The 23,296-nt window shown below is 44.1% G+C and overlaps 1 protein-coding gene across 1 annotated transcript in view; it reads left to right on the top strand.

Annotated features, from left to right (window-relative positions):
- Window positions 1-6,161: 6,161 nt before the first annotated feature.
- The window catches only part of CCDC6 (coiled-coil domain containing 6), a 47,336-nt gene continuing 30,201 nt past the window's right edge, over window positions 6,162-23,296 (top strand). The window contains exon 1 of the mRNA XM_010218343.2: window positions 6,162-6,479. Coding sequence (XP_010216645.2) covers window positions 6,162-6,479 — 318 coding nt within the window. The remainder of the gene's footprint in view (window positions 6,480-23,296) is intronic.

Consider the following 23,296-nt stretch of genomic DNA (forward strand, 5'->3'; position numbering starts at 1 on the left):
CACGCTGTAAAATTATTACTGTATTGTGTACTGGCTATAAGATGTAGAATCTTTGAGTAAGCCGATCATCTGTAATCATCATCCTAGCAGTGTAATATTAGGTTGTTAAGGCTGCTGTGTTTTAAAGGGCATTTTTATTTGGGTTTTGGTGAAATACTTTAATTTGTTGATTATATTCATATGGAAACAGCATTCATTGATAATAGCTCTAATTACATATGTATGAAGACAACAAACACTGGATGATCTAGTTGATTATTTAAGCATAAAATAAATTGTGTTAAAACTCTTGGATAACGCGTGCTTCGCCGTGTTATTGCACCCGCTGTAGCTGTGTCTCCAGCCCGGCAGGCCGCGGTTCCCAGCGCTGCTTTTTGCTGCTTTTCCTCTCGGTCCATGTGGCACGAGCTGCGGCGAGGCCGGCCACCGAAGGCGGGCTGGGGCCGCCGGGGAGCAGCTCTTTGACTTTTGCTTTGGAACCAGTTGATGTCGCCGCTGCCCTGTGTCCTGCAGTGCCTTTTTTGTTCCTGAGGGAGCATGGAAGGTGTTTCAGCTGAGGCCGGGTTTTGGCGGGCCCCGTGCTCGAGGCAAGGCCGTGCTGTAGGGAAGTGCGGCCGCGCTCGGCGCTGGGGTGTGCACCGGCATGGCAGAGCAGCGCTGGGAGGGCTTCGAGGAGGGGACGGCACTGCCCGGGAGGACACGGGCACAAACCCTCTGCAGCTGCGCCAGCCTCTGCTAGTTCAAGCCCAGGTGCGAGCGTGGCCGCTCTGTGCTCGTCCCGCCGCAGTGACACGGGGCGAGGGAGGCCTCAGTCCGCCCTGCTGCGCGGAGCAAAGTGTGGCCTGTACAAAAGCGCGTGCAGAAAGGCTTAATGAAGGACAGAAAAGTGAGCGGCTCAAGGAAACACGGTGTATGTGCCATGTTTTTCATAACTGCTGATGCCAAAAACAGGATGTGAATTGTGCCTGGCTCTATTTAGCTGACCTGAAAGCAAGGATTTACGATAAAAGTTTTATTGGCGTATTTCCCATCACACTAATGTTCAATTACAGAGAGCCCATTGGTCTATAAAGTGCCATGGGCAGCCGCCCCCGTTCACCAGCTGCCTTGGAAAGCGCCCCGGGCTGGACATCGTCACAGCCCGGCCTGAGCAGCAGAACAAACCTGCTACCAGCCCTGGCAAATTCCTCAGGAAAAGGAGGGCAGAGAGGAAAAGCAGAGGATGCGGTAGCAGCTGAATCGCTACTGCGCGGCCAGTTTTCGTCATCGCAGATTCTGTTCCTGCAGGGCTTGCTCACTAAGTCCTTCACATTTCTGATTAAATAACTGTCAGCCACAAGAGAAAGCAGCCTGTTACATTATTTCGCTCTGAATTGTTTTGTAGAAAACATTTCTTATTCTGCATCGAGAGGCAGCTCATCCCATGATATTTGTGAGTAGGTGTTTTTTTTTCTGTTCATACAAATGTTTTTCAAATCCTATTTTTTTCCCTGGTAGCCACCTTTCCACAGTGCTACATCTCTGCACAAGCTGGCAGCCCACACAGCTGGCTGTTCTCCTGTAAGCACAGCACATTTTAATAATATGGCTTATTTTTATTTTCGTCTATTTTTTTATTTTTATTTTTTTTCATGTTTCCGTCTGGTGCTCCAAATACTGCACAGGAATTTTCCTGGGCTTCATTAGCTTCCATTGGTCTTTTTTTCAGCCTCTTACTTCTGAATATTTTAATAAAATTGTATTGTTACAGATGTTCTTCCAGCTGATTAATGGATCTCTGGAATTGCATTGAAGATTATATTAAATCTCTGAGCATACCTACTCTCCGCCAGCATCACGCCGACCCATGTGTTTTGTACAGATATTTCTACTCCTTATGTGAGTTTATGCACCCCAGTTTCTAATTGCCCATTATCTCCGGTAAGGACAGCTTCTGTTCAGAACTCCCTGCCTCTTGATTGCCGCAGCTGCTGTGAAGATCTGCGCCGATGGTGCGGCAGCACCCGTGCTGTTTTAGCAGCCCTTCCTTGGGCGCATTGCGCCCTCGCCGCTGCGTCGAGCAGCCCCAGGCTCCTAGCAGGTTCGGCTCGCGGTGCTTCCACTGCGTCTCTACACCTTTTAATCGGTTTGGTTCCCAGTTAGTGATGCACAAAGCACACGGCTTGGGGGTGGGTTTGGAGGCTAATTTGGATCGTGTTTTCTCTCGCTTTTTAGCCTATTACTTTGGGGTAGCTGGGCGTGACTAAACACATGGGTGCTGTTTTCCGAGTGACTCCAGTGCCTCCAAGGGGAGAAGGTGCCATCTCAGAGGGGAGCCCCAAGGGCACAAGTGATGCTCCCGCTCTGCCCCTGACTCACCCACGGGCTGGGCAAGCACCTCCACCGCTGCCTCCTGCCGGCACTGAGGACATCAGCACTGGGCTGAGGACATCGGCTGCGTCCACTGGTGCGTTTTCCAGGCTGGATTTTGTGTCCAGAGCAAGAGAGGCATCTGCCAAGTCCTCTCGGAAGTTATATAGCTCTGAAGCAGCGAAGCGCTTAATCTAACGAAGCAAGGTGCTTAAGTGCAATAAGTGGCTCACGGGATAACAAGAGACTTAAGCAGATACTGACTCAGGTTTGCAAGGTGCTGCGGCTAGGCTCCAGCGAGGAGTTGCACCCAGGACGCCCCACCAAAGGCAGAGGAAATGTATATGACTACTTATACGTGACAGTACATTTAAATACATACATATACGGAGGCAGAGGCAGAGGTCTGCGGGGTGCAGTGCCCTGAGCTGTGGCCATGCGCTGCGTGATGTAGAGATGACTCCTCAGTGGCTCTCGGCGTGCGAAGGCAGCGGTGCATGTGGCATAAGTGGGCAAGGAGGCTGCTGCGCACCCCAGCTTTCCAACCCCGCTCCCACGCAGCACGGAGCCGCGCGCGGGCTGCTTGCATGTACTGTACTGGGGTGCGACTCCTTGGTGGGCTAGAGCCAGCAAAAAAGTGACGTTTGCAGCTTGCTCTTGTGCAGAACAAGGAGGCCGTCTCATTGGAAATAAGGTGATGCCTGCTTGCCGTTAATGGAAAAATTGCTGTTGTTGAAAGACCGCTTCATAAATAATGGAGAAACCAACTCCCCAGCCCGCGCGACTCGGCTATGCGGGAGCAACATGGACCACAGCAGCCCATACAGCAGAGGGCACGAACGCGCCTCCGGCCCACCCGGCGCTGCGCTCTGCGGGGCACGAGCGCTGGCGCTGCAGCGGCGGCAGGAAAGCCACGGAGCGGCTTGGCCGCGCTCAGCTCCGCGGTCTGCTTACGGACCTAATTCCATCGCAAATCTCCTTACGGCAGCCGAGTCCCCTGCGCTGCGTGTAGGATGGATGCCAGAAAAGCGAATCGCTTTCCACGCTTCAGGAAAGGATCTTGAGTATAAACCAGCTCCAACAGAAAGGGATTTTCTTCCTCTTCCTTGTCCCTGTTCCCTGATGGGAAGCGACATGGTGCCTGGCACGTTGGCTCACTTGAACCGTTTCTAGAGGAAAGCTGGCTAGGCTTATTCTTCAATAACAGTAAAGAGACACTATTTAAAATAAACTTTGCCCCAGCAAAATCATTTCTGTTTTCCGAGCTCGCTCAGACCCGCAGGTTGCGCGGAGGAGGAGGTCAGCACCGGCACCACTCATCAGAGCGCTAATGTCTCTTCTTAACACTGAGGAAACTGTTGCTCTCTGGCAGCTGCACGGATGCCCTCCAAGGGAGGCAGGCAGCGGGAAGACACGCGGATGCTCCGCGGCCGGGTCCCCTCTGCAGGCAGGCGGCTCCGTGCCGTGCCGAGCAGGAGCACTTGCACCTCCGGAAAGCCTCGCCTGCGGAACCGGCCGCTGCGATGAGGAGCGCGGTGGATGCGAAACGTGCAGCGGCCGGACCTGCTGCAGTCTAGCACTGAATAAAGTGGAAGGAATGCTGTAAAATCTGTTTCCACGGTGATGTTATTTCCAGTTAGCCTACTTTCCTGTTCTGTCCAGAACGCTGTTTTTTCCAGAATCCATATCCAAGGTAACAAACAGCTTGTCTCCTGCCCTAAGCCCTGAGTAGGAACTACACTGGACCAGAAATGAGTTCTGGAGGCGCTGAGCTTGGGAAAATCAATATTCCCTGGAATTTACTGTGTGATCAGTGAGGTGGTTCCTCCATTTTGCTGTGCCGAGTGACCTATCAGTTGTGCCGCTTTTGCCATCTTGAAACATGCCTGGAAAACACTCGTGGCAGCGCTGGCTGCGGGACAGCTCGACGGGCAGTCGTGTCATTTGTGCCCGTGGCAGAGCGAGGACGCCGGGGAGGAGGGTGCGCACAGAGGCTCCCCTGCATTAGTGCAGCACGACAGCAGGGCTGCGCAGCAGCGGAGCGGGAGAGCCCCGTGACTCTTCTTCTGCAAGGCTCGGCGCGTGAGCAGGGCACCGACCCTCCCTATCAAAACGACTGAAACCCCACGAGGACGTTATTCGGGTTTCCTCCAAGCACAGGGGCTCAAACATCTGCTTGTCAGTGCCTTTGACACGCGTTTTTTGCAACCTACTGGAGCTGGATGGTCCAGATGAACTCGCCACTTCAGCGGGGCTTTTCCTCCTGCTCTCTTACTTCCCCTTCGCATGTAGCTGAACTGCCTTGTAGCATCTGCACTAACACCACTGCAGGGGATGTGTGTATATACATATATATATGTGTGTGTAAATAATTTTATTAAAAAGTGTTTTAAAATTGATTTAATAGTATATAAATATTCACATCTGCTGAAGTCTTGGGACTCCAGGCTCACACTGGGGTCTGCACTGAAGAGCTGCTGTGTGGCCCAGGTGCTCTCTACATACATCGCAGTGCAGATTTGAGAGTGTAGGGCTTTTTCCTATATATTTGGGTTTAAAATGCAGGTTTTGGTACAAGCTATAACATTATTATTTTAATATCAAAACTAAAAGTTCCATCTCTGCACTAAAGCAGAATAAACAGGGTTTTCTTTTTTTTTTGATCTTCATTTTAAAATGAAATTCAACATTGTTAGTAGCAAGAGGAAAAATAAAATAAAACAAAAAAGCCCACGCCGAGACCTTTCTTTCTCAGTGCCGGAGGCTGCAAACCCCTTTCTGCAGCGAGTGGCAGGTCCCCACGGGTGGGGGACCGCCAGCCTGTGGACATGGGCCCCTTTTCCTTCTGGCCCGTGCCAAACGCGGGGTTTTCAGTGTCAGCTATTGGGAGTGTAACTCGGGGCGAGCAGCGCTGCTCCCGGCCACCCGGGAGAGACGGGCAGAGGCAGGAGCAGCTTCACAGCTACAGGAGGACAAGGGTCACCTAGGCCTCCTGGTTGATTTGCAGCGGGAGAAGGAAAAGTAAAAAGGCGTTGATTAGCAAGAGGCTGCGGTGCTTGTCAGAAGCCTTCACTCTGTTTTTCTTTCTCCAGAATATTTATAATTTCACTCGTTTCTCCTTGCCCCGGGTAGCAAATGAAGAATTTTCAGATGGGCCCAGGAGCAGGGCATCCTGGCTAGGTCCCTCCACACACTATGGCCAATTGCTGGGGGGCCAGAGAACCCCGTCCCAGCGCTTCCTGGGGCGGCTGGAATAGCCTCCCGCTCCAGTAGCACAAGTCATGCATGCTTCTCCTTCACAAAAGAAGAGTGTGAAGAAAGTGCTGTGGCGATCATCCTGCAGCTGCAGAATAATCATATGTGAGTTCTGTAAAATGCTGCCTGTTTCTAAACACAGAATTTGCCGCAGATATCCGTGATGATTCCAGAACATAGGAATAACACCCATGACAGGACACCAGGGGGGAAGGCGGGCGCGGGGCGGGCAGCGGCAGCCGCGAATGGCCGCCCGCACGGAGGGCGAGGGGCACCCCGCGTGCCCGCCGCGGGGCTGAGGGGTCGCGCCCCGCCCCGCCCCGCCCCTGAGGCGGCGGTTGGCGGCGGTTGCGGCCGTTGGCGGCGGTTGCGGCCGTTGCGGCCGTTGGCGGGGCCGGCAGGCGGCGCTGTGGGCGGGCCGGGCGCGCCGGCCGCTCCTGGCGCGCGCGGCGCGTGCGCGGTGGCGGCGGCGGCGGGGGCGGGCGGGCGGACGGCGGCGCCGCCCCCTGCTCGCCCGGCGGCGCTGCGCGGCGCGGCGCGGGGCGGGAGCGGCGGCCATGGCGGACAGCGCCAGCGAGAGCGACACGGACGGCGCGGGCGGCAGCGGCGGCGTGGCGGGGCCCCCGGGTACGGGCTGCGCGGCGGCCACGGCGGGGCCCGGCGGCGGCGGTGGCCCCGGGCCCGGCCCCGGCGGCGGCGGGGGCAAGGCGGGCGGCATCGTGATCTCGCCGTTCCGGCTGGAGGAGCTGACGAACCGGCTGGCCTCGCTGCAGCAGGAGAACAAGGTGCTGAAGATCGAGCTAGAGACCTACAAGCTCAAGTGCAAGGCGCTGCAGGAGGAGAACCGCGACCTGCGCAAGGCCAGCGTCACCATCGTGAGTGCCCGGCCCGGCCCGCGGGGGCGGGAGGGGCCCCGGTAGCGGCCCCGGTAGCGGCCGCCGCGCACCTGCGCCGTGGGGCGGGGGGGCTCCGCGAGGCTCCCCCGGGGAGCGAGACCCGCCGCCCTTCGCTGAGCGCGGGGACGCGGCCAAGTTGCGGGAAAGTGGCGATCCGAGCGTGCGATTCCTTAATTCCCCTGTATCCCCCCATTTCCTTTGCTGTGTTATTTCACGAGTTTGTTGAGGGACCCATCTGAAATAAAGCCCAGTGCAGGTAATGAGCAGCTTCGCCCTGGGGAAGGCTTGGTGCTCACTTACCAGCCCTGAGAGGATGGCCTGAAATTTAATGTTGTTTTAAATTACCTTGTCAGGCATCAATCCTATGTAAAGGATACAAAGGTAGGATTAACTAGGATGACTCTTGTTTTCCTGTGAGTTAGGGTTTTGGAATAGTTTTTACCAATCCAGTAGTTAGAGCAATTGTTAAGGGTTGCAGTGATCACGGTCTCCACACAAGCAGATTAAATTATATGAATAAAACTAGATAACACATCAAAGGCCAATTATAGGAAAACCTGATGTTAGTCTGTACTGCCCTGTGCATCCTCGCTCCTGTGGATAGAGATGCCTTGAGAGAGGCAGATCCCACCTGTACGTGTTTGTTCCCTTCTTATCTGATCCTTGCAGAGCTTTGCTTTATTACAGGCACGGTCACTGTTTTATTCATAACCGTGTTCTGTCAGTGTTGATGCATCTCGCTGAGAAACGGGATCTGGCGCTTATCTCGGCAAACCTCTCGCCGGTCCCACTCATAAGCGGTCGGTGTCTAGCAGGATGTGGGCCGGAAGAGCACATGAAATACAATACACAAGTCATTTATTCAAGGATGACAAATATAGTGCCAGACAGGGAAACGTGCGCTTGGTTAATACTTTACGAGAAGGGAATGTGCCTTAATTAGGCAGCAGGGGATCGCCTTCCCGTGCTGGAAGGGGCTAAGACATCTTGTCAGTCAGACATTTTCTCTTTGCCCAGTAAGACACGGCATCCTTCCAACCCCCCCATAGGCTTGTAAATAATTTACCTGAGAAGAACTGTAGTTATTTTGGAGTTTTCTGTAGGGATTGCTTATTTTATGTTTTCATCGGCCTTTAATTTGTAAAAAGAAAGTGTTTTTCTTAAATCTGAATTTCAGTCTGTGCAGTTTTGACTTCTTGGCGAAAGAGAGGAACAATGTCGCTCTTCTGTAACAACCTGTAGGCTGTCTAGAAAACCGGTATCTTTAGCAGATACTCTGGTATGCTAAGCTCTGTGTATGGCTGACTGAACCACTTTCAGTTTAGCAAGCGGCAAAATAATGATGCAAAATGAATGTTTTTTTTCAGGCTGCCAAGACTTTGCGCCGTGATTTATATAGTCCTTAATGTAAACAAATTTGCAGTCAAAATACTTGTCATGTCACTCTAGTAGGAAGGCTAGTGGAGATGAACTTTGCAGGTACATTGAAATGTATGCCATTTGCATGTAAATGTAATTAAATATAACATTTTCCTAATTTTCTTCTTTGTGATTATAAACCTTTGTCAATTTACTCCTCCACAGCCCAGCTCAAATTCCTTGCAGACTTATTACTGTCCTGGAAGATTGATGTAGCATACCAGTTTCCTGTTACACACATTGTAACGTCGCAGATGAGCTTTGCTTCTTGCCGTTTGTTAAAGATGAGATGTCAAGCACAAATAAGACTGACAGCTGAAAAAACAGGTTAAATAACTAAACCCTCATGCTGTAAGTGAAGATGAATCTTCCAACCGTGGTGTGGGCCTTTCGCTCTCCCCTGGCTTGAGCTCCCTTGTGCTGGTGCAGCAGACACGTTTAACTACATTTATTACCTCCCCCACCTTGTCTTCAGACTTCTTGAATATTGACCATATTCCTCCTAGGGTTCACCTGAAGGAAAACAGTGTTTCTCCTCCCTCCCCTTGGGTCTGTACTGGTGTATATGTTAGCATGCGTCTTTTTTGTTTCTGTCCTAGTGTCTAGTCACCATGAATGCGTGCAGTTTGGAAATTATTCAGTAGCTGCATAGGATTCTCTTAGTGTTTTTTAGTTAACCCTTGTGTCAGAGGGTTGAAAATAAGTGTTGAATTTAGGAGGCCTGCATTGAATAGTTGTGCTTGGGTGAAACCAATAACAGCAGGTGAGGAAGAAGGTGTTGACTTGACAGGCTTTTCTGCTGGCTAGCTTCCTATCAACTCTCATCTAAAGTGAGTAAAGACAGATGCTTTAATACCCAAACCTATTAAGTAAGTTTGGCCTGAGCATGCTTCTAAAGCAGCATGCAAACTCTGCTTCTGCCAGCAGCCTGGAACAGAAATGCAATTATAGCACTGCTCTTGTGCAAGACCGAGAAGTTACATAAATATACGTGATACCTTTATCTCACCTGCTGCTACTGGAGCAAGCCGGAAGGAGCAGGGAGCTAGGTGAGTTTTGAAGTAACGTCTGGTAGTTACGCTGCAAGTTTCAGACCAAGATCAACTTGGTCTGAAATGACTGAGATTGTTCGATCCGTTTGAAGAGAGCGCCTCTTGCGCACATTTAGCAATCTTTAATTACATGATCTTATGATGCGTTTCTGCAAGATCACTTTTAAGAAATGCAATGGTTGGTGTCTTGGTAGGGAAAAATCGCTTTTGAAAATCTGCAATGCTATATTTTCGTAGCATTAAGTAGTTTGTTTTTGGTTGTGGTGCTACATTACCAAAGGTGGATTTCCTGTTTGAACTTCCTTACTTTCTTGGTGAAAAAGTTTTGTTAAGGAAATGTGATACTTAGTGAGTTAAGTCTGGTTCAGTGTAACTTCCCTAGTGAAACAAGGGTATGTTCAGAACCGGGGGCGGGGCGGGGGGGGGGGGGGAACCCTTTACAAAGGATTGAATCTCTGGGTGTCACAAAAGCTGAAATACTTCACCTGCCTGTTTGTATGTCTTGCTCAGGACTTTTCTTTTGAAGTCAGTAAAACGTGGATTTCCAAAAATTCTTTTCTTTCTTTCTTTTCAGCACTTGAGGTAACAAAGTTGTCATGTTGCAGTGAAAGCTGTTTAACCTTGATTGTTATTAAGCTTTTTTTTTTGCGTGTGTGTGTGAAGTGACAGCCTTGTATAGCTAAAATGCTTGAAAAAATAATTCACTCATGATGTGAGTTGGCCCATTGTGGACAAGCATTTTCTGTAATGTTAGAAAAATCAAAAATAATAAACCTTGTTCTGTTGATTATTATTTTTTTAACTAAGAAAGATGAAGATAATGTATATGAGTAGTCTTAATTTTAAAATGTCCCCCTTCAGAATGCTCAATATGGTGTTTTAATGCTTTATAATGTGGATTTTATATGAACAGCAGCTCCATTTTTTTTTCCCAGTTTGCTTTGGAGGGGAAAAAAGTTTCTTAGAAATCCTACTGTGTGGTGGTATGTGGATTCCTGAAAGAATCACCAATGGAGATGAAACAGTCTGATCCCAAACTCTGTTGGCATAAGTGACAGTTAGCTGCTGGTTTCTGTGAACTCGCCAGTTAGTCGTGATGCCTGGAGTGTTTGGTGATGAGGGATGTTGGGACACGGGACTGCTGTGGGCTCCTGCAGGTTGTGAGTAGCCATGTTTTGCTGCGAGACACCTATTGCTCTTCCCTCCATAGCTAAGCCATCTGCTCTTGTTCTGCACCTCAAACCTGAGCTTGGCTTTTTTGTTCTGTTTTGAGTGCTAGCAAAGGGCAGTTATGTCTCTTGAGTCCTTACTCCCATTCTTTGTGTTTCTGCAAAGCAAGGTTGGGAGAAACAATGGAAGAAAAGGGTCTAGTCAGGTCCTGTGCCTGTAGCCACAAATTCTGAAGAAAGGCTATAAAAGGGCATGTCCTGAAAACTAACCAGCTTTTCTGGCACCTACAGGCTGCAAAAATCCTGCGTGGTGTTACAGTTTTCTCAATAAACAGACAGGCTTAGGTGCTGAGGATAAATAAAATTCTAACATTTTGTTCTCAAGGAAATGTACGTGGGGTGGGCTTTCTTGGTGGTTTGGTTGGGTCTTGTTTTTTTTGTTGTTTTGTGATCTGCTGTCGTGGTCCTTCGTGGAAAACAGCGGTCTGGATGGTTAGTTTTGGAAAGTTAAAGGGGTGTGCCATATTCTTGAAAATCCCTTGCAAAATTGCTTTTTAGCAGCTTTTAAAAAGCAAAAATGCTTTTTCTTTATTTTTCCTTCCCTGGAATTTACAGAATACATTTATTAGTAGTAGGGAAAAAGGATGGAATATACCAACTGAATCAAAAATTAAACCTTTTCAAGGTACTCAGTTAATGGGATGGGTAAATGCAAGAAATCAGTCTTGAAGCAGTCATGAAGCAGTCTTGTAGCAAAAAACAGCTAACAAATTAATATTTTAAAAGAGAATTTGTAAATCTGTTAGTCTATTTTAAAGTAGGTCTTGCTAATCTTGAATGTTTTTTATTTTTTCATTAAAACTAGATGCTCATGTGGAAGAGATTGATCTGTCTTTTAGTGAAGTTTTCTGCAGTTGTGAGAAGTCTATTTGGAGTGTTTATATCTGACTGCATTGTTTTTAGCTCTAATTTGTGGCTGATGGAAACACTTTGAAGTATGGACAAGTTGCACATCAGGTGGATGAATGAAAGAGTAGGTCACAATTCTTATAAAACTAAAATTATCTCATTAAATTTGAGTAAAGATTAACTGCTGAGATGATTAATTCGAATGGGATAAAGCTTCATATAAAATTTTGAGGAAGAACAGACACACAAAAGAAATGACTTTTATCTACATTTTACATTTTCCTCAGATTCTCAAGAAGCATCTATTGAGTTTCCATTAAACACTTGAAAAGGAAGAAGGAATCTTAATAATGAACTTCGTGAACCTTTTTTTTAGCTTAACAATGCTCTTAGCTGCAGTGCTGGGAAACTAATATTGTCCTCTGCTTACATTCAGTAGTTATGTGTAGGCCTCCAGCATATTGAATTCCCGGAGGAAAAAATACTGTCAGTGAGGTGGGAACAGCACGTTGCAGCCTGTGTTACAGGCAGGCAGTTTTCTTTAGTGCAGGTGAAATAAAATTGAGAAGCCATTATCAGTGTCTGTCCCGTGTAGAACTTGATTCATTTGGCTAATGATCAGTAATTGTTAACAATAGTTAATAAAAAAGCCTAAGCGTGGGAGCTTGGACTTTCAGAGGGTTTGAGCCCTGAAGGAGTCACAAAGTCATTTGATTTGGGTTGTAGATCTTTGTTTCTCTGAGTTATACCTACATTGAATCCCCTAACTTATCTTGAAACTTCTTATCTGAGATGAAGAAGAATGATTTAATCTTGTGCTTAAAAGGTTCTAATTTCCTATGCAAAGTCCTGGGTCAGATTCTTCACGTTGCCCTCTTGGTTCTTGCTGTGCCTTTGGGCTAGGTTAATGAGATCTTTTGATCCCCGACTTTTCTCCTCATGAAGATCCTTAGAGGCTGTAATTGGCACCTCCCAGTCTGCTTTGATTAACTAAAGTAAGCTCTCAAGCTGTGGTGCACTGGAAATCTAGTGCATCAGATAAAAGTTGCTATGGCCGTATGATCACTGATGTAGTATAAATGCATTTGCCTGGTTCAGATTTGTTCATATGTTTCCAATAGCTTAATTTAGATCTGCTTTATTGTTTCATCAGGTATCAGCTGGCTTCCTCCGTAGGTTTACTAGTTGTGCTCTGGCTAATTTGGCAGAAATACCGTTGCATAGCTGTGCCTTTTCCAGAATAGATTTGTAGTGCTGGGCTGTCCAGTAGAACATGATCTGGTGCTAGTAAGTGTGAAGCCCTGGGCTTAGGAAGGCATTTTGCCTTGTTCTTGATTTTTTTTTTTTTTGGTAATGTTTCTATTTTTCTTTACAAAGAGTTACTAATCCCGTGTTTTTTAAATCGATTTCACCAATACTATGTACATAAGTCAAAGCAAGCTGTGTCATGATCTAGTGCATTAAGACTTGATTATTTTGTTTAGTGTTCTTTATTCCAACATGATTTGTGAAGCAAATAGTGACTTGTTTGCTTCTCTTTAGATCCGTTTTTAGTCATCTTAATGAGAGAATCCCCTGGTTTTTAGGAGTAGTGAAGACTTCTTGTTCTCAGAAGTATAGCTTGAATAAAATTCATTTTAGATGAAACAAAACATCAAGGCATCTCTGTGTTTTTATGTTACTGTTTGCAGATTTTATATAAGTGACTTACCTGAAAACAACTTACAGTATGTGTTTTCATCAACATCATACTTAGTAGAAACTGGTGAGACATTTCCCATTTTAATAAAAGATGATATTTGTTACTAAATCATCATATTTATCTCTTCTCCTTGCTGCTGATAGATTCACCTTTCAAGCAAGGACTATGCTTATTTGCCAAAACTTTTTGCCTATAAAACGGTGCTGACTAATCCTTTTTATGTTTCTATTCCTTATATAGTAAGTGCATTCGTTAACAGTATTGTCAGTAAATTACTTGGGTTGATATCAAACTCTGTTTGATAACCAGCTACGCCCTGCTTGCCTTTAAATATTATACAACATCTCTTTTCTTTCCTTTATTTCATTGGTATTCTGGTGTTTAATAAGGGTGGAATGTCTTCAGTTATCAGTGATATGAGTGTACTGCTTTGAATTGCATTGGGGGTGGAAGTGAAATTAGAACTGGCATTTGATTGCAGTTTGGAATTTCTAATAATGCAAAGTTCCTCGTGTTTCTGTAGCTTTTCTAATTTGCATATTTGCATTTCTCTTAGATTAATCTCACTTTCTCATCGAGGCTGTATGTCCATGTAATGTGTCAAACGTCGTTTGTAAGGAGCTTCTCTAAGAACGTTGTTTGATGCTGGAATTAAAAACATTGTCTAGAGACGAGCAGCGATTTTGTCTTATTACATATCTCCATTTATTTCAACCCATTCCAGCAGGAGATAGTTGGTTTAATATTTTCAGCATTGTATACCTAACATCTTGCGTTGTCCAAAGCAAAATTACTCATGTGTTCTGCTCTGTACCTGCTAGCATCTTTCATAAAATCTGCTGCTTTTTCCTGAATCCAATGCCAGGCATCCACTCAGATGAGTACCTCACATACTGGGAGGTTTGCGTCACCTGAGACTGGTAGATACAGAGAGAAATGTGAGGCTTTTTTGAGGTTGCATCCCCATTGGTAATCCCAGCATTGAAAAGCTAGTGTAGACAAGATTTCAGAATAATTTTCAAACCTTGGTATTTCTGTACTTTATTTTAGTTGCCGTTTTCAGTGTTATGGAGTTTGAATTTTGTTGCTATATTCAAAGGAGGAAGGAAGGCTGTTTTTTTATTTATTTTTTTTCTAGGGTGGATATATTGCTTTGGGATGTTTTTGTGCAGTTGTTAATTTATGGGTCTTCATTGCCTGTTTCCTTCCACTGCTTTTATTTCCAACTTCAGTCAATATTAAACTCATTGTTTCCTAAGTCTTTACTCTGAAGCACTGAGATGCATGGGGCTTGTTTCCATCTATAGAACGGAAATGCTAAACTGCCATGTAGTAAGTGAAGGAATAATTATCTCGTGTGAAAGATAAATGGCCCTACACTGTACTAAGCCATCTTGCACAAACACAAGTGACTCCAAGAAAAGACCTTTTTCATTTTGCATTTCATAGAGTAGACATGGGAGGAATTTCAGGTAGAAATGGGAAGGCCACAGAAATGGATAGGGTAGTGACGTTAGGGGTGCTATATAGGTAAGCAACTGATTGACTCTTTTGGTCTTCCCCTATATATGAGAATTAACCTGGGTCCAATTCAGCTGCCGCTTTAGCAAGGGGAATTCAGTGTCTGGTAAACTGGATGAGCTAAATTTATAGGACACTGCAGGAGGAGGTAGTGCCAGTTTCTCCCAAACAGTTCTTGAAATGTGATCAGAATGAAGAAACAAGATGATGTTCTTCCAAAGGAGAGAACATAGTAGACATCTGATGTGTTTCAGCGTAGCCTCTTAAAGGCAACAGAGAGAAACGGTTGCTTTGCTGCCGCTCTTCAGTTCTGAGGAAAGAAGGCTGCTGAATTTAGCAGCAGAGCAAGAGGTAAATCTTCTCTGGCTTCCTCTTTAAAAAAAAAAAAAAAAAAAAAGAAAGAAAAGAAAAAGGGAGGAAGAATGATAGGGACAAAATGTACAAATTGAATTTTGCACAGGATTTGGAAGCTAGAGAGGATGAATGGAAAAGAGACAAAGGCATGTTCTGGAAAAGAGATTGAAAAAAAAAAGAGATATGAAAGAACTTCCCATGGATCAGTAATAGAAAATATTACCATGCTCGTAAAGCAGCAGCCTGGGAACATCTAGGAGGGTCCATCTCAAGTTCTACTTTGTCTTGTCTGAGTGAATGCATGTTGTTCTTAACTGAATGACTAGCCATTGTCCCATTTGAATATGTGGGATGAAAGAACAAAGTAGTAACTGAAGGCAGGACATCTGGGGTAAACTGCTCTGAAGTGACAAGGCAAATGTGTAAATAGGAGACAGTGAACCACAAACTATAGCTGTGCAGATTTTACAGCTTTGTGGAGTGTTAGGATTCTTTAAGTGGAAGCAAAATGTCTAGAAAAACGTTGAAACCATGTTTAATCCTGACATTTGGATTTGTAATTTTTTCCATTTTCTATCCAAGTACAGATATTACAAGCTAACTGTTATCATATAGAGAGTTCAGTTCCTGAGAGTCATCTGCCCCTTCATGTCTTCCATTGCTGTAACTTTTTTCCTGGAAAGAGGATGTTCCTTCACCTAACCCAATGATGCTCTTAGCGTAATGCTTTTTTTTCATCCCTCCATCAACTTTAAATTTGACTTTATTTGAAATTTGATATTGTGTGCATTAATATTACACATGTTTTGCCACAAAATGTTTTTCATTTTGGGGTAAGCTTGATGAGGTGCATATGGTGTCTCTTTAGCTATGCGGTTGATGGAAACATCCTAGCAGTGTTTCAGCTATCCATAAACTTTGGGAAGATGTTTTATTCCATAAACTGCCTCAAAATGTGACTTTTTTTCTATGTAATGCTATAAGCCTATTTTGCCTTTAGTTCCTTTATTGTTTTCGATGACAAACATGATATTTGAAACTTTTGCCGCATAGATAAAAACTTGCACAATGCTATGGTTTGGTGCTTTAATACAAGTATAAATGATTCTTCTGTTTCCTTTATTTCCTTACAGTTCAATTTCTGCTTTCAATGGAGGGTGTTGGGAGGTGTATTTTTGCAATGGGAGAACTGTCACTTTCTGTTTCGCTTCACTTTCACATAAACAACAGAAGTAGATATTATGAATTTTGCAAAACTTACTTTTTTTTTTTAGTTGCTGCTTTGCCAAGAGCTTTGAGCAGTGTATAGTTCTTACATCTATAGCAACTGAAGAATAGCAGTTTTGCCCAGCTAATGTTGCCAGGAGTAGACTAAAGATCTGCCTTTTTAGAGTCTGAAATCTTCCTTGGGTCTAGGGGAGTGAGAGTGAAAACAGGGGGAGGGCAACTTCAAAAAGTCTTTTTTTGGTGATGGTGGCAAATCTAACCTCAGGAGCAGATATGCAAAAAATTATTTTTTCTATGCAAGATGAGACACTACAGTAAAAGTCTTTTTTTCCTCCATGGGTGAAAAGGTGGTCCATATTTCCTGAAACTTTTTCTGTTAAGTATATGGGCTAAATATTCCAGCATGATTGCATTGCCCCCACCGGCTCTAATTGTCTGTCTGTATTTCCTGAGACCAAAGGCAGGGCATAAAGCAAAGATTTTTTTTTTTTAAATATTATTTTCTTGGTCATCTTTCCCCAGCTACTCAGCAGATTTGTTACTTACCTGGGAAGCCTGAAATGCAGTTGCTCTTGGGAATATGGTGGTATATCCTGTAAGAGAGCCACATTGTAGAGAGATGAAAATTATTCAATTTGCTAAAACTTAAGGAAGGATACTTATAGTAGGTGTTTTCTATGATGGTGCTAGAGCTAGTATGTGTTAACTGGGTGCTGGAATGCTTGCAGATGTATTGATTTGAAGCAAGGTGGTTGTATTATAAGCAATAATAAGCTTTGTCTCAAACACTTGTGAATCAGTTAAAATGTTCTTCTAGAAAGCCAGTGTGCATTAGAGATAATTAGAGGAGGTCTTAAATGGAGTAATCTTAAGAAGTAGAGTGCTACAGTAGACTGAGTAGATCAGACACCTTGCCAGAGTGTGAAAAACGTTGGCATCCCAAATGGTCATTTACATCTTGTTTAAACCAGCGATTTCTTAAAAGAAAGTGGTAAGTGCATCAAGAAGCTGCCTGATCAGCAATGTGGAACCCCCCCCCCCCCCCGCAAACTGGCCTTTGATATGGTAGTTTTCCTCCTGATTCTAATAATTATAAGGACAATTTTAAGGCTGATCAAAGACATATAGCCCAAGTTCTATCCCTCCAAAGGGAAGAAGTGCAAGCGCTCCAGCCCCTCTGGCTCCGGAGGAGAAGGCTGATGAATGGGCAGGCCGGCAGGAGCACTCCGGCCCCATGCTAAACGTGAGGAAACCTGCAGCAGTTGGTAAAATGAAGTAGGGTTTTCAGGAAGATTGCTTGGTGAGGTGGCTGTTTAACATAACTTCTCCTCTATATTGTCATTTGTACTTATTTGTCTTTGAATAGAGAAGCAGTTGTGACAGCATAGTTACTTTTAACAAAAGCTGGCTTTGATCACAATTTGAGCAAAAGTTTGCCATTTTAAAGTACACCTCTGTTAGTGCCAAAGTATACACCCTCTGTGAAAAGAAACTGTTTCAGTAAATTAGATTCCTGATAGGCTTTTTTTTTTTTTTTTTTTTTTTTTTTTTAACTTCTGTGGAACTTTGGAAGTATGCAGTAGTAAGTTTGTCAACCAAGAGTGTTGTGTATTTTATAGTTAATATATGGATATTAGGTAAAACACCACGTATTTTTCAGGAGAGAGAAGAAAGAATTAAAATATGTTAACTTAAGAAGTGATCTAGGTTTTACTTTTATGCATTAGACATCTGATATTGCAGGTAATTTGGACTGATCTGCTCCAGTACTGAGCTGTTGATGCTTATTTGCTTCTGAGTAGTGTAGTGCAACTGGATTGCATTAACTTGAATATTTAGTTGCAAATCAAACTTAAAACCATAACCTTTTTAAAGGATGATAATAATGTTGCAGGGTATAGAAATTGACTTAAAAACAAAACACTAAGGAATATTATATAGTAGTAGTTATATATAACTTTATCTTTTCTGTTGTTGTTTGTTTGTTTTGCTTTCTTCCATGTTGCAAAAGCTGCATATTCAAAAATTCAGGCAGACTTACTAAAACTAAAAATTTAGGTATGTTTGTTTGTGGATACTGTATTAAAATTTCGGCAGCTTTTAGGTTTGGGCTGAGTGAAAGCAAAGATGTGTTCCCCATGCTTCTGCAGTCTATTTGTTTAATATCTGTTGATTAACTAGCAAACTATTTACAGCACAAGATTATCTCAAAATTCTTGAGTAAAATAGCAATGTCCTTGAGAGCAAGGCAAAGAGTAAAGCAAAAACCTATACAAATTAGTGAACAGGAAAGGATTGATATTTCAATTTTTTGTTCGGTGTGACAATGTGAATTTATTTTCTGTACTACTTGACTGCCAAAGAAAAGCTTTTACAATCAGTCGCTTACAAGAAATTGGAAAGACCCTATCAAAGCTGGCTAGAGTAGTGCTGCCTGACCCATGTTGGGGACGGTCATTCCCCTGAGATGGTCTCGGGAGGGTCCTGTTCGTGCTGCCTTCGGGATCCTGTTTGCCCGTGCACTGGTTAGGATGCTTCGGACAAGCTCTTGGCATTCGAGATTTAGAAGAAACGTTTGGCTTGTATGCAGTGAGCTTCAGGTCTTCCGAGAAGAGCTGGCCTTGTTGCTCCTGCGTGTTATAGATATTTTAGGAAAATCCACTGTGACCTGCAAATGTTAGTGCAGAAAGCTTGTACTGTGTGCGCATGTGCAGTGTTGAGGTGGGAAAATGCCTTCATGAAATAGAGCCTTTTGGAAAGGTCTGTGGTCTAGATTTAATTTTCCTACTAAGTCATTCCTGTCTTGGCCTGTAATTTCTCTTAGCTCAAGTTACAGTAGTTGTGGATTGGAGGCAGAAACTGCAACCCTGATAACTGGAAGCCTGTTCTGCGTGATGGTGTTTTAAGCAAATGAAAAACAAGTGCTATAAAACATGTATCTAATGGATAGTAAGGTTATGAAGTGGAGCACCAATTTAGGAAATGTTTAAGTATAAGTTTGCCTGTATAACTTTGCTACTTTTGTGGTGTTTTATTACAGTATAATTTTTAATTACATTGAGACTTGCATAACAGTGTGCAGTCATGGTTGAAGTGCTAAGTAAAAGCTGTTTGAAGGGTTGATACACTTTCCAGAGGCTACCTTGACATTCTTTACTACAACATTTTAAGTGTTGCATTTTTATTAACTGTGTTCATCAGTGTTTTGATGTGATAAAAACCACTAAAGATTCAAGTATTTTAAGTTTTGAAGAAATGCATTTGAAGTATTTTTAATTATTTAGGTAATTTAACTGCACTGTGTTAATTATGAATTGCATATAGCTTGATCTAAGCTATTTGTAATGAACCAAATGCATTAGTTTTAAGAATGTTCATACTTGTAAGGTAACCATGTATTGGCTCCTTGTTTATTTTGCTTTCTGCACCTGTGCTCTCTGTCAGCAAAACCCAACTCTTGTGGACTGGTATCGCAACACAGGGAGAAGCTCTTTTAACTGTTTACAAATTCAGAGCAGAATGGAATCATCCAACAATCCCTTCGTTGTCAATACTAGGAGATGATTTAGTGTGTGTTTTAAAGTGCTGTTTCCAGTGTAGCTTTTTGAACCGCAGGACGTGTGTGGCAGTGTCTGGAAGGTAACTGGCTTTCTGTGAGAAGCTCTTGCAACGCTGAGTGCATCTCACTGACACGTGATCATGCTTAAAGCTGACTTGGAAGGGTGTGAATTATGTCACTTGATTCACTTGGTTTCTCTAATCAGTCTGCTGCCTTTGCGGAATCACAAGGCAAAATGTTGTTATCACCTATCTGGTTCTGAGCAAAAACTCAATGGAGTTTTTGTTTCTGAACTAGAGTTCAGAAATAGGAGTGTTGTCACAGAAGCATTTTGATGCATCCAGCCAAAAATCTCATTTTCCTTCAAAGCAGAAGAGAAAGAATTTTCGGTTATAAATGGATATTTAAAGAAACTGTATTTTAACAGTTTAAATGTGTTTATCATCTATATATTCCTTTATTGTTGTAACAGAAGCTAATTTCCTTTTTTTTTTTCTCTTACAATTGTACAACTGACCACAAATACTGAAGATCTGGAATATAATAGGAATTGTATTTCAAGGCAATCCTGTATGTTACTTTAATGTTACAGCAGAGGTAATATTTACAGTAGTCAAATTTTTCAGATTGAAGTTAACTTTTTTTTAATATTTGTTTCGAAGGTCATATCTGTAGTAAGCCTTTAAGTTTAAAAAGAAAAGAGGAAAAAGAAATATCTGCCTTCTCATTTACCAAGTTTGAATAATAAAATAAAATAATAATAAAAAAAAGGCAAAACCCAACAACCCAATATTTTGGGAGAAACATGTCGGATAATACTGTTTGTGGGTTTTTTTGAAGTAGGGGACTTCTAGGAATTACTTTATACCCCAAGTTGAAGTGCAGTGTCCTGCATATTTGCATCACTCCACTACTACTGAAAATTCTTCTCAAGTTAAAAAATAAATAAAACTTGTAAAACAGAAAAGTCAGAAATGGGGAAGTGGCCCTGGGGATTGCGCTGGAGGACAGAGGAAGTGGCGCTACCAGCCGAACCCCGCGCTCGAGTCCCACTCGCCACGTTGGCCCGGCGCAGCAGCAGCCGCTGTCCTGGCTGTGCCCCCGCGGGGCCGGCAGCGGCGCTTCCCCAGCGTCGCGCTGCTCGGCTGCCCCGCAGGCCGCTGCCGCGTCGTGCCCAAGCCTCCAGGCGCTGCCCTGCGCTCCGTTTTGCTTCTGTGTTCTTGAGAACCGCGTTTTCTCAATAAAGAGCTTGTGGTGGCTGCCAGGCCGCCTTCCCCTTCACTCAGCGCTGCGCATTGCTGTGTGCAGCACGGGTGCTGCAGGGGCTGCCTCGGGGGCTTGTGGAAAGAACAGCTTAAGCCTGGGAGAGCTGTAGTATAAAAACAATCTTGGTGCAAATGTACAGATTTGGTTTGCCACGGTAATTAATTTCATTTGTAGATGAAGAGTTTTCTGTACCATGCCAGAAAGCATGGCCAGAGCAGTAACTTGAGTTAATGGTCAGGGAAAACAGGGAAACTTAGTTATTTTGTGCAAGAGTTTCATATTTTAAAATCATGCCATTGCGTTTTATTGCTTTTCATGCTATTTTTTTCTTTCTTTTTTTTGCCTCTTCATACATTAGCAGCTTCTCACAAAAGGCTGCTTTGTGAAGTGACAACTTAAGCTGCCTAACATGCAGCAAGTGAGGCCATGTCTTTCCAAAGTTGCCTCTACCTTTCAGTCTATATTCAGAAGCAGAGATTGAGTTTCTTCCCTGTGCAGTGAGCAGATAAAAATGCACTTCAGCTCCATCTGCTGGCTTATATTGCCCATAGGGTCCTCGAGATGAACACTGTACCATCCAAAGGTTTGGAGAGGGCAAGGAGGTCACAGCGGCTCTTTGCAATGGATGAGGAAACTTCACGAGTAGGTTGGAATAAGGCAGGCCTTGGTAGGTCGCCTTGCACAGTATCCCGGGAAATCTGTTGTCAGCTCTGGATACTGCTGGAGACAGTGATGCTGTACTAGAGCACAGTCCAGACTTGCCACCTGCCTTTCACGTGGTCAGGTGTGAGTGCCTGGAAGTGAGTGAGTTTCTGAAATGTTCCTTACTGAAACCATGGCTTAAGTGAGAGCTGAAATGAAAATGCCATTTCTTGCTCACGTCTGGTGGCAGCGCAGTACTGGTGTTGACTAATTCCTTGTTTCTTACTTGTTTGTGTTGGTTGCATCTGCTTGCCCAGTAGGCTCCACATACCAGGAGATCTGTGAAGGTTTTAGGGAAGCTTATTTGGGAGCAGAAGGGAACATGGATGGCTGTCATTTCTCTTTGGCTGTGGTGAAGGTCATCTCTCATGAGAAACACTTGATTTCAGTGTTTCATAATGTAGCACCGTCATAAGCAGAAACATCACCGGGAGCTAGAAGCAAAGCAGTAGAGCAGAGGGAAATCTAGTTGTCTGTACTCGGTCTACTAATTTGATGTATTTAATGAAAGAAGAATTGAGAGAAGATGATGATTTTAACACTAAACACTTCACAGTTTAGTATATGCAGCATATGGAAAAACAACTTTTAATGAGCTTTACTTCCTAATATGTTTTTTAGTGCTTTTGAAAATTAGCCAATTGTACTGTAAACTCAAGAAGCTTGGTTTCTACAACACTTCACGCAGCCTCTCCTACTGATAGGATTTCACATGCTTCTTCAATAGCAATAATAGGAATTTTATTCCTAGAAAATAGAGGAGTTCTTCTTTGTATGTGTCTGTGTGCTTTTTGCACTTCATTCTTGTTTTTTTTTTGTGAGGTAACCTGGTAGTTTTTGACACTTCATCACATTAATTGCATCTCCTTCTGTAGTGGAAGTACTGACTTATGACCGTGTTATAGCACTAGTCTGACTGTGGAGTAAATGAATAACAGATTGCAAGATTTTAGGACATATTAAGGCAAATATGGATGATTTTATTACTAAGAGTATCATAATTAAGTGTAATAATTGACAAGATAAAGAAAAGATTTCAGGGAAGAAAAAGGTATATTTTTAAAAGAGTATGGTAGCATTTCCCATGCTTTTCTACCCAGTCTCATTCGTGTAGCATATTTTTTCACTTGTGTTGAAATGGCTGACCCTTAGGTAATTTAGATGGACACTGATTGTATTTAGCGTGAAGCACCTATGTCTGGAGCTGGCAGTTCCTGCTCGGGTCTGTGCAGGCTTCCTGCTCTTTGCTGTGGGAGATGCTGTGGCGTCCTGTGTCTGCTCTGCGCCAGCTCAATGCAGGCTGGTGCCTTGCACAGCGGATGGGGATTATTCCAGAGCTGTTTATACAGGTCTAAATTGTGGCTGCTCACTCTTTATTTCCGCATGCCAGAGCTCTGCCTGTGTGGTAAGCCAGTTTAGGAAACTGCTGGAGGAAAGAAAAGTGGGAGGAGGAAGGGAAAGGATTAGTTTCTGGGTGGCACCGGCGCCCCGTCTGCCTGCTCTTCCAGCAGTGCCAGCGCGAGGGGCAGGACACTCTCGTGCAAGAGGGCTGGGATCAGGAGTGACCTGGGATCATTAATGTGGTATGAATATCTAACTAATAAGTGGTTGTCAGGCTCAGTGCCACAGTAACGGGGTTTTAGAGCTTCTGGAGGGTGCGAAGCATGAGCAGAATAAATTGTGCAAGTCAAAAATGAACAGAAATCAAAGGAAGAATACTCTGGTTCCTTATTTTAGAACCAAGTGCTTGCTAATTCAGTGCTAGGTAATCTTGGTCTGTGTACTCTATTTTCTTTAAACCATTGAAAAATGAACACCAGTAAAAATCCTGCATGGTGACATCAATGAATGAGATGATTTTAGCCCTGAGGCAGAAGGTGACGATTGAGCATTTCTGCAGAGCTCTTGGGCCACTA

This window comes from Tinamus guttatus, unplaced genomic scaffold (genome assembly GCF_059628265.1).
Source record: "Tinamus guttatus ecotype Peru unplaced genomic scaffold, ASM5962826v1 Tinamus_guttatus_pri_ptg000246l, whole genome shotgun sequence".
NCBI classification, from domain to species: Eukaryota; Metazoa; Chordata; class Aves; order Tinamiformes; family Tinamidae; genus Tinamus; species Tinamus guttatus.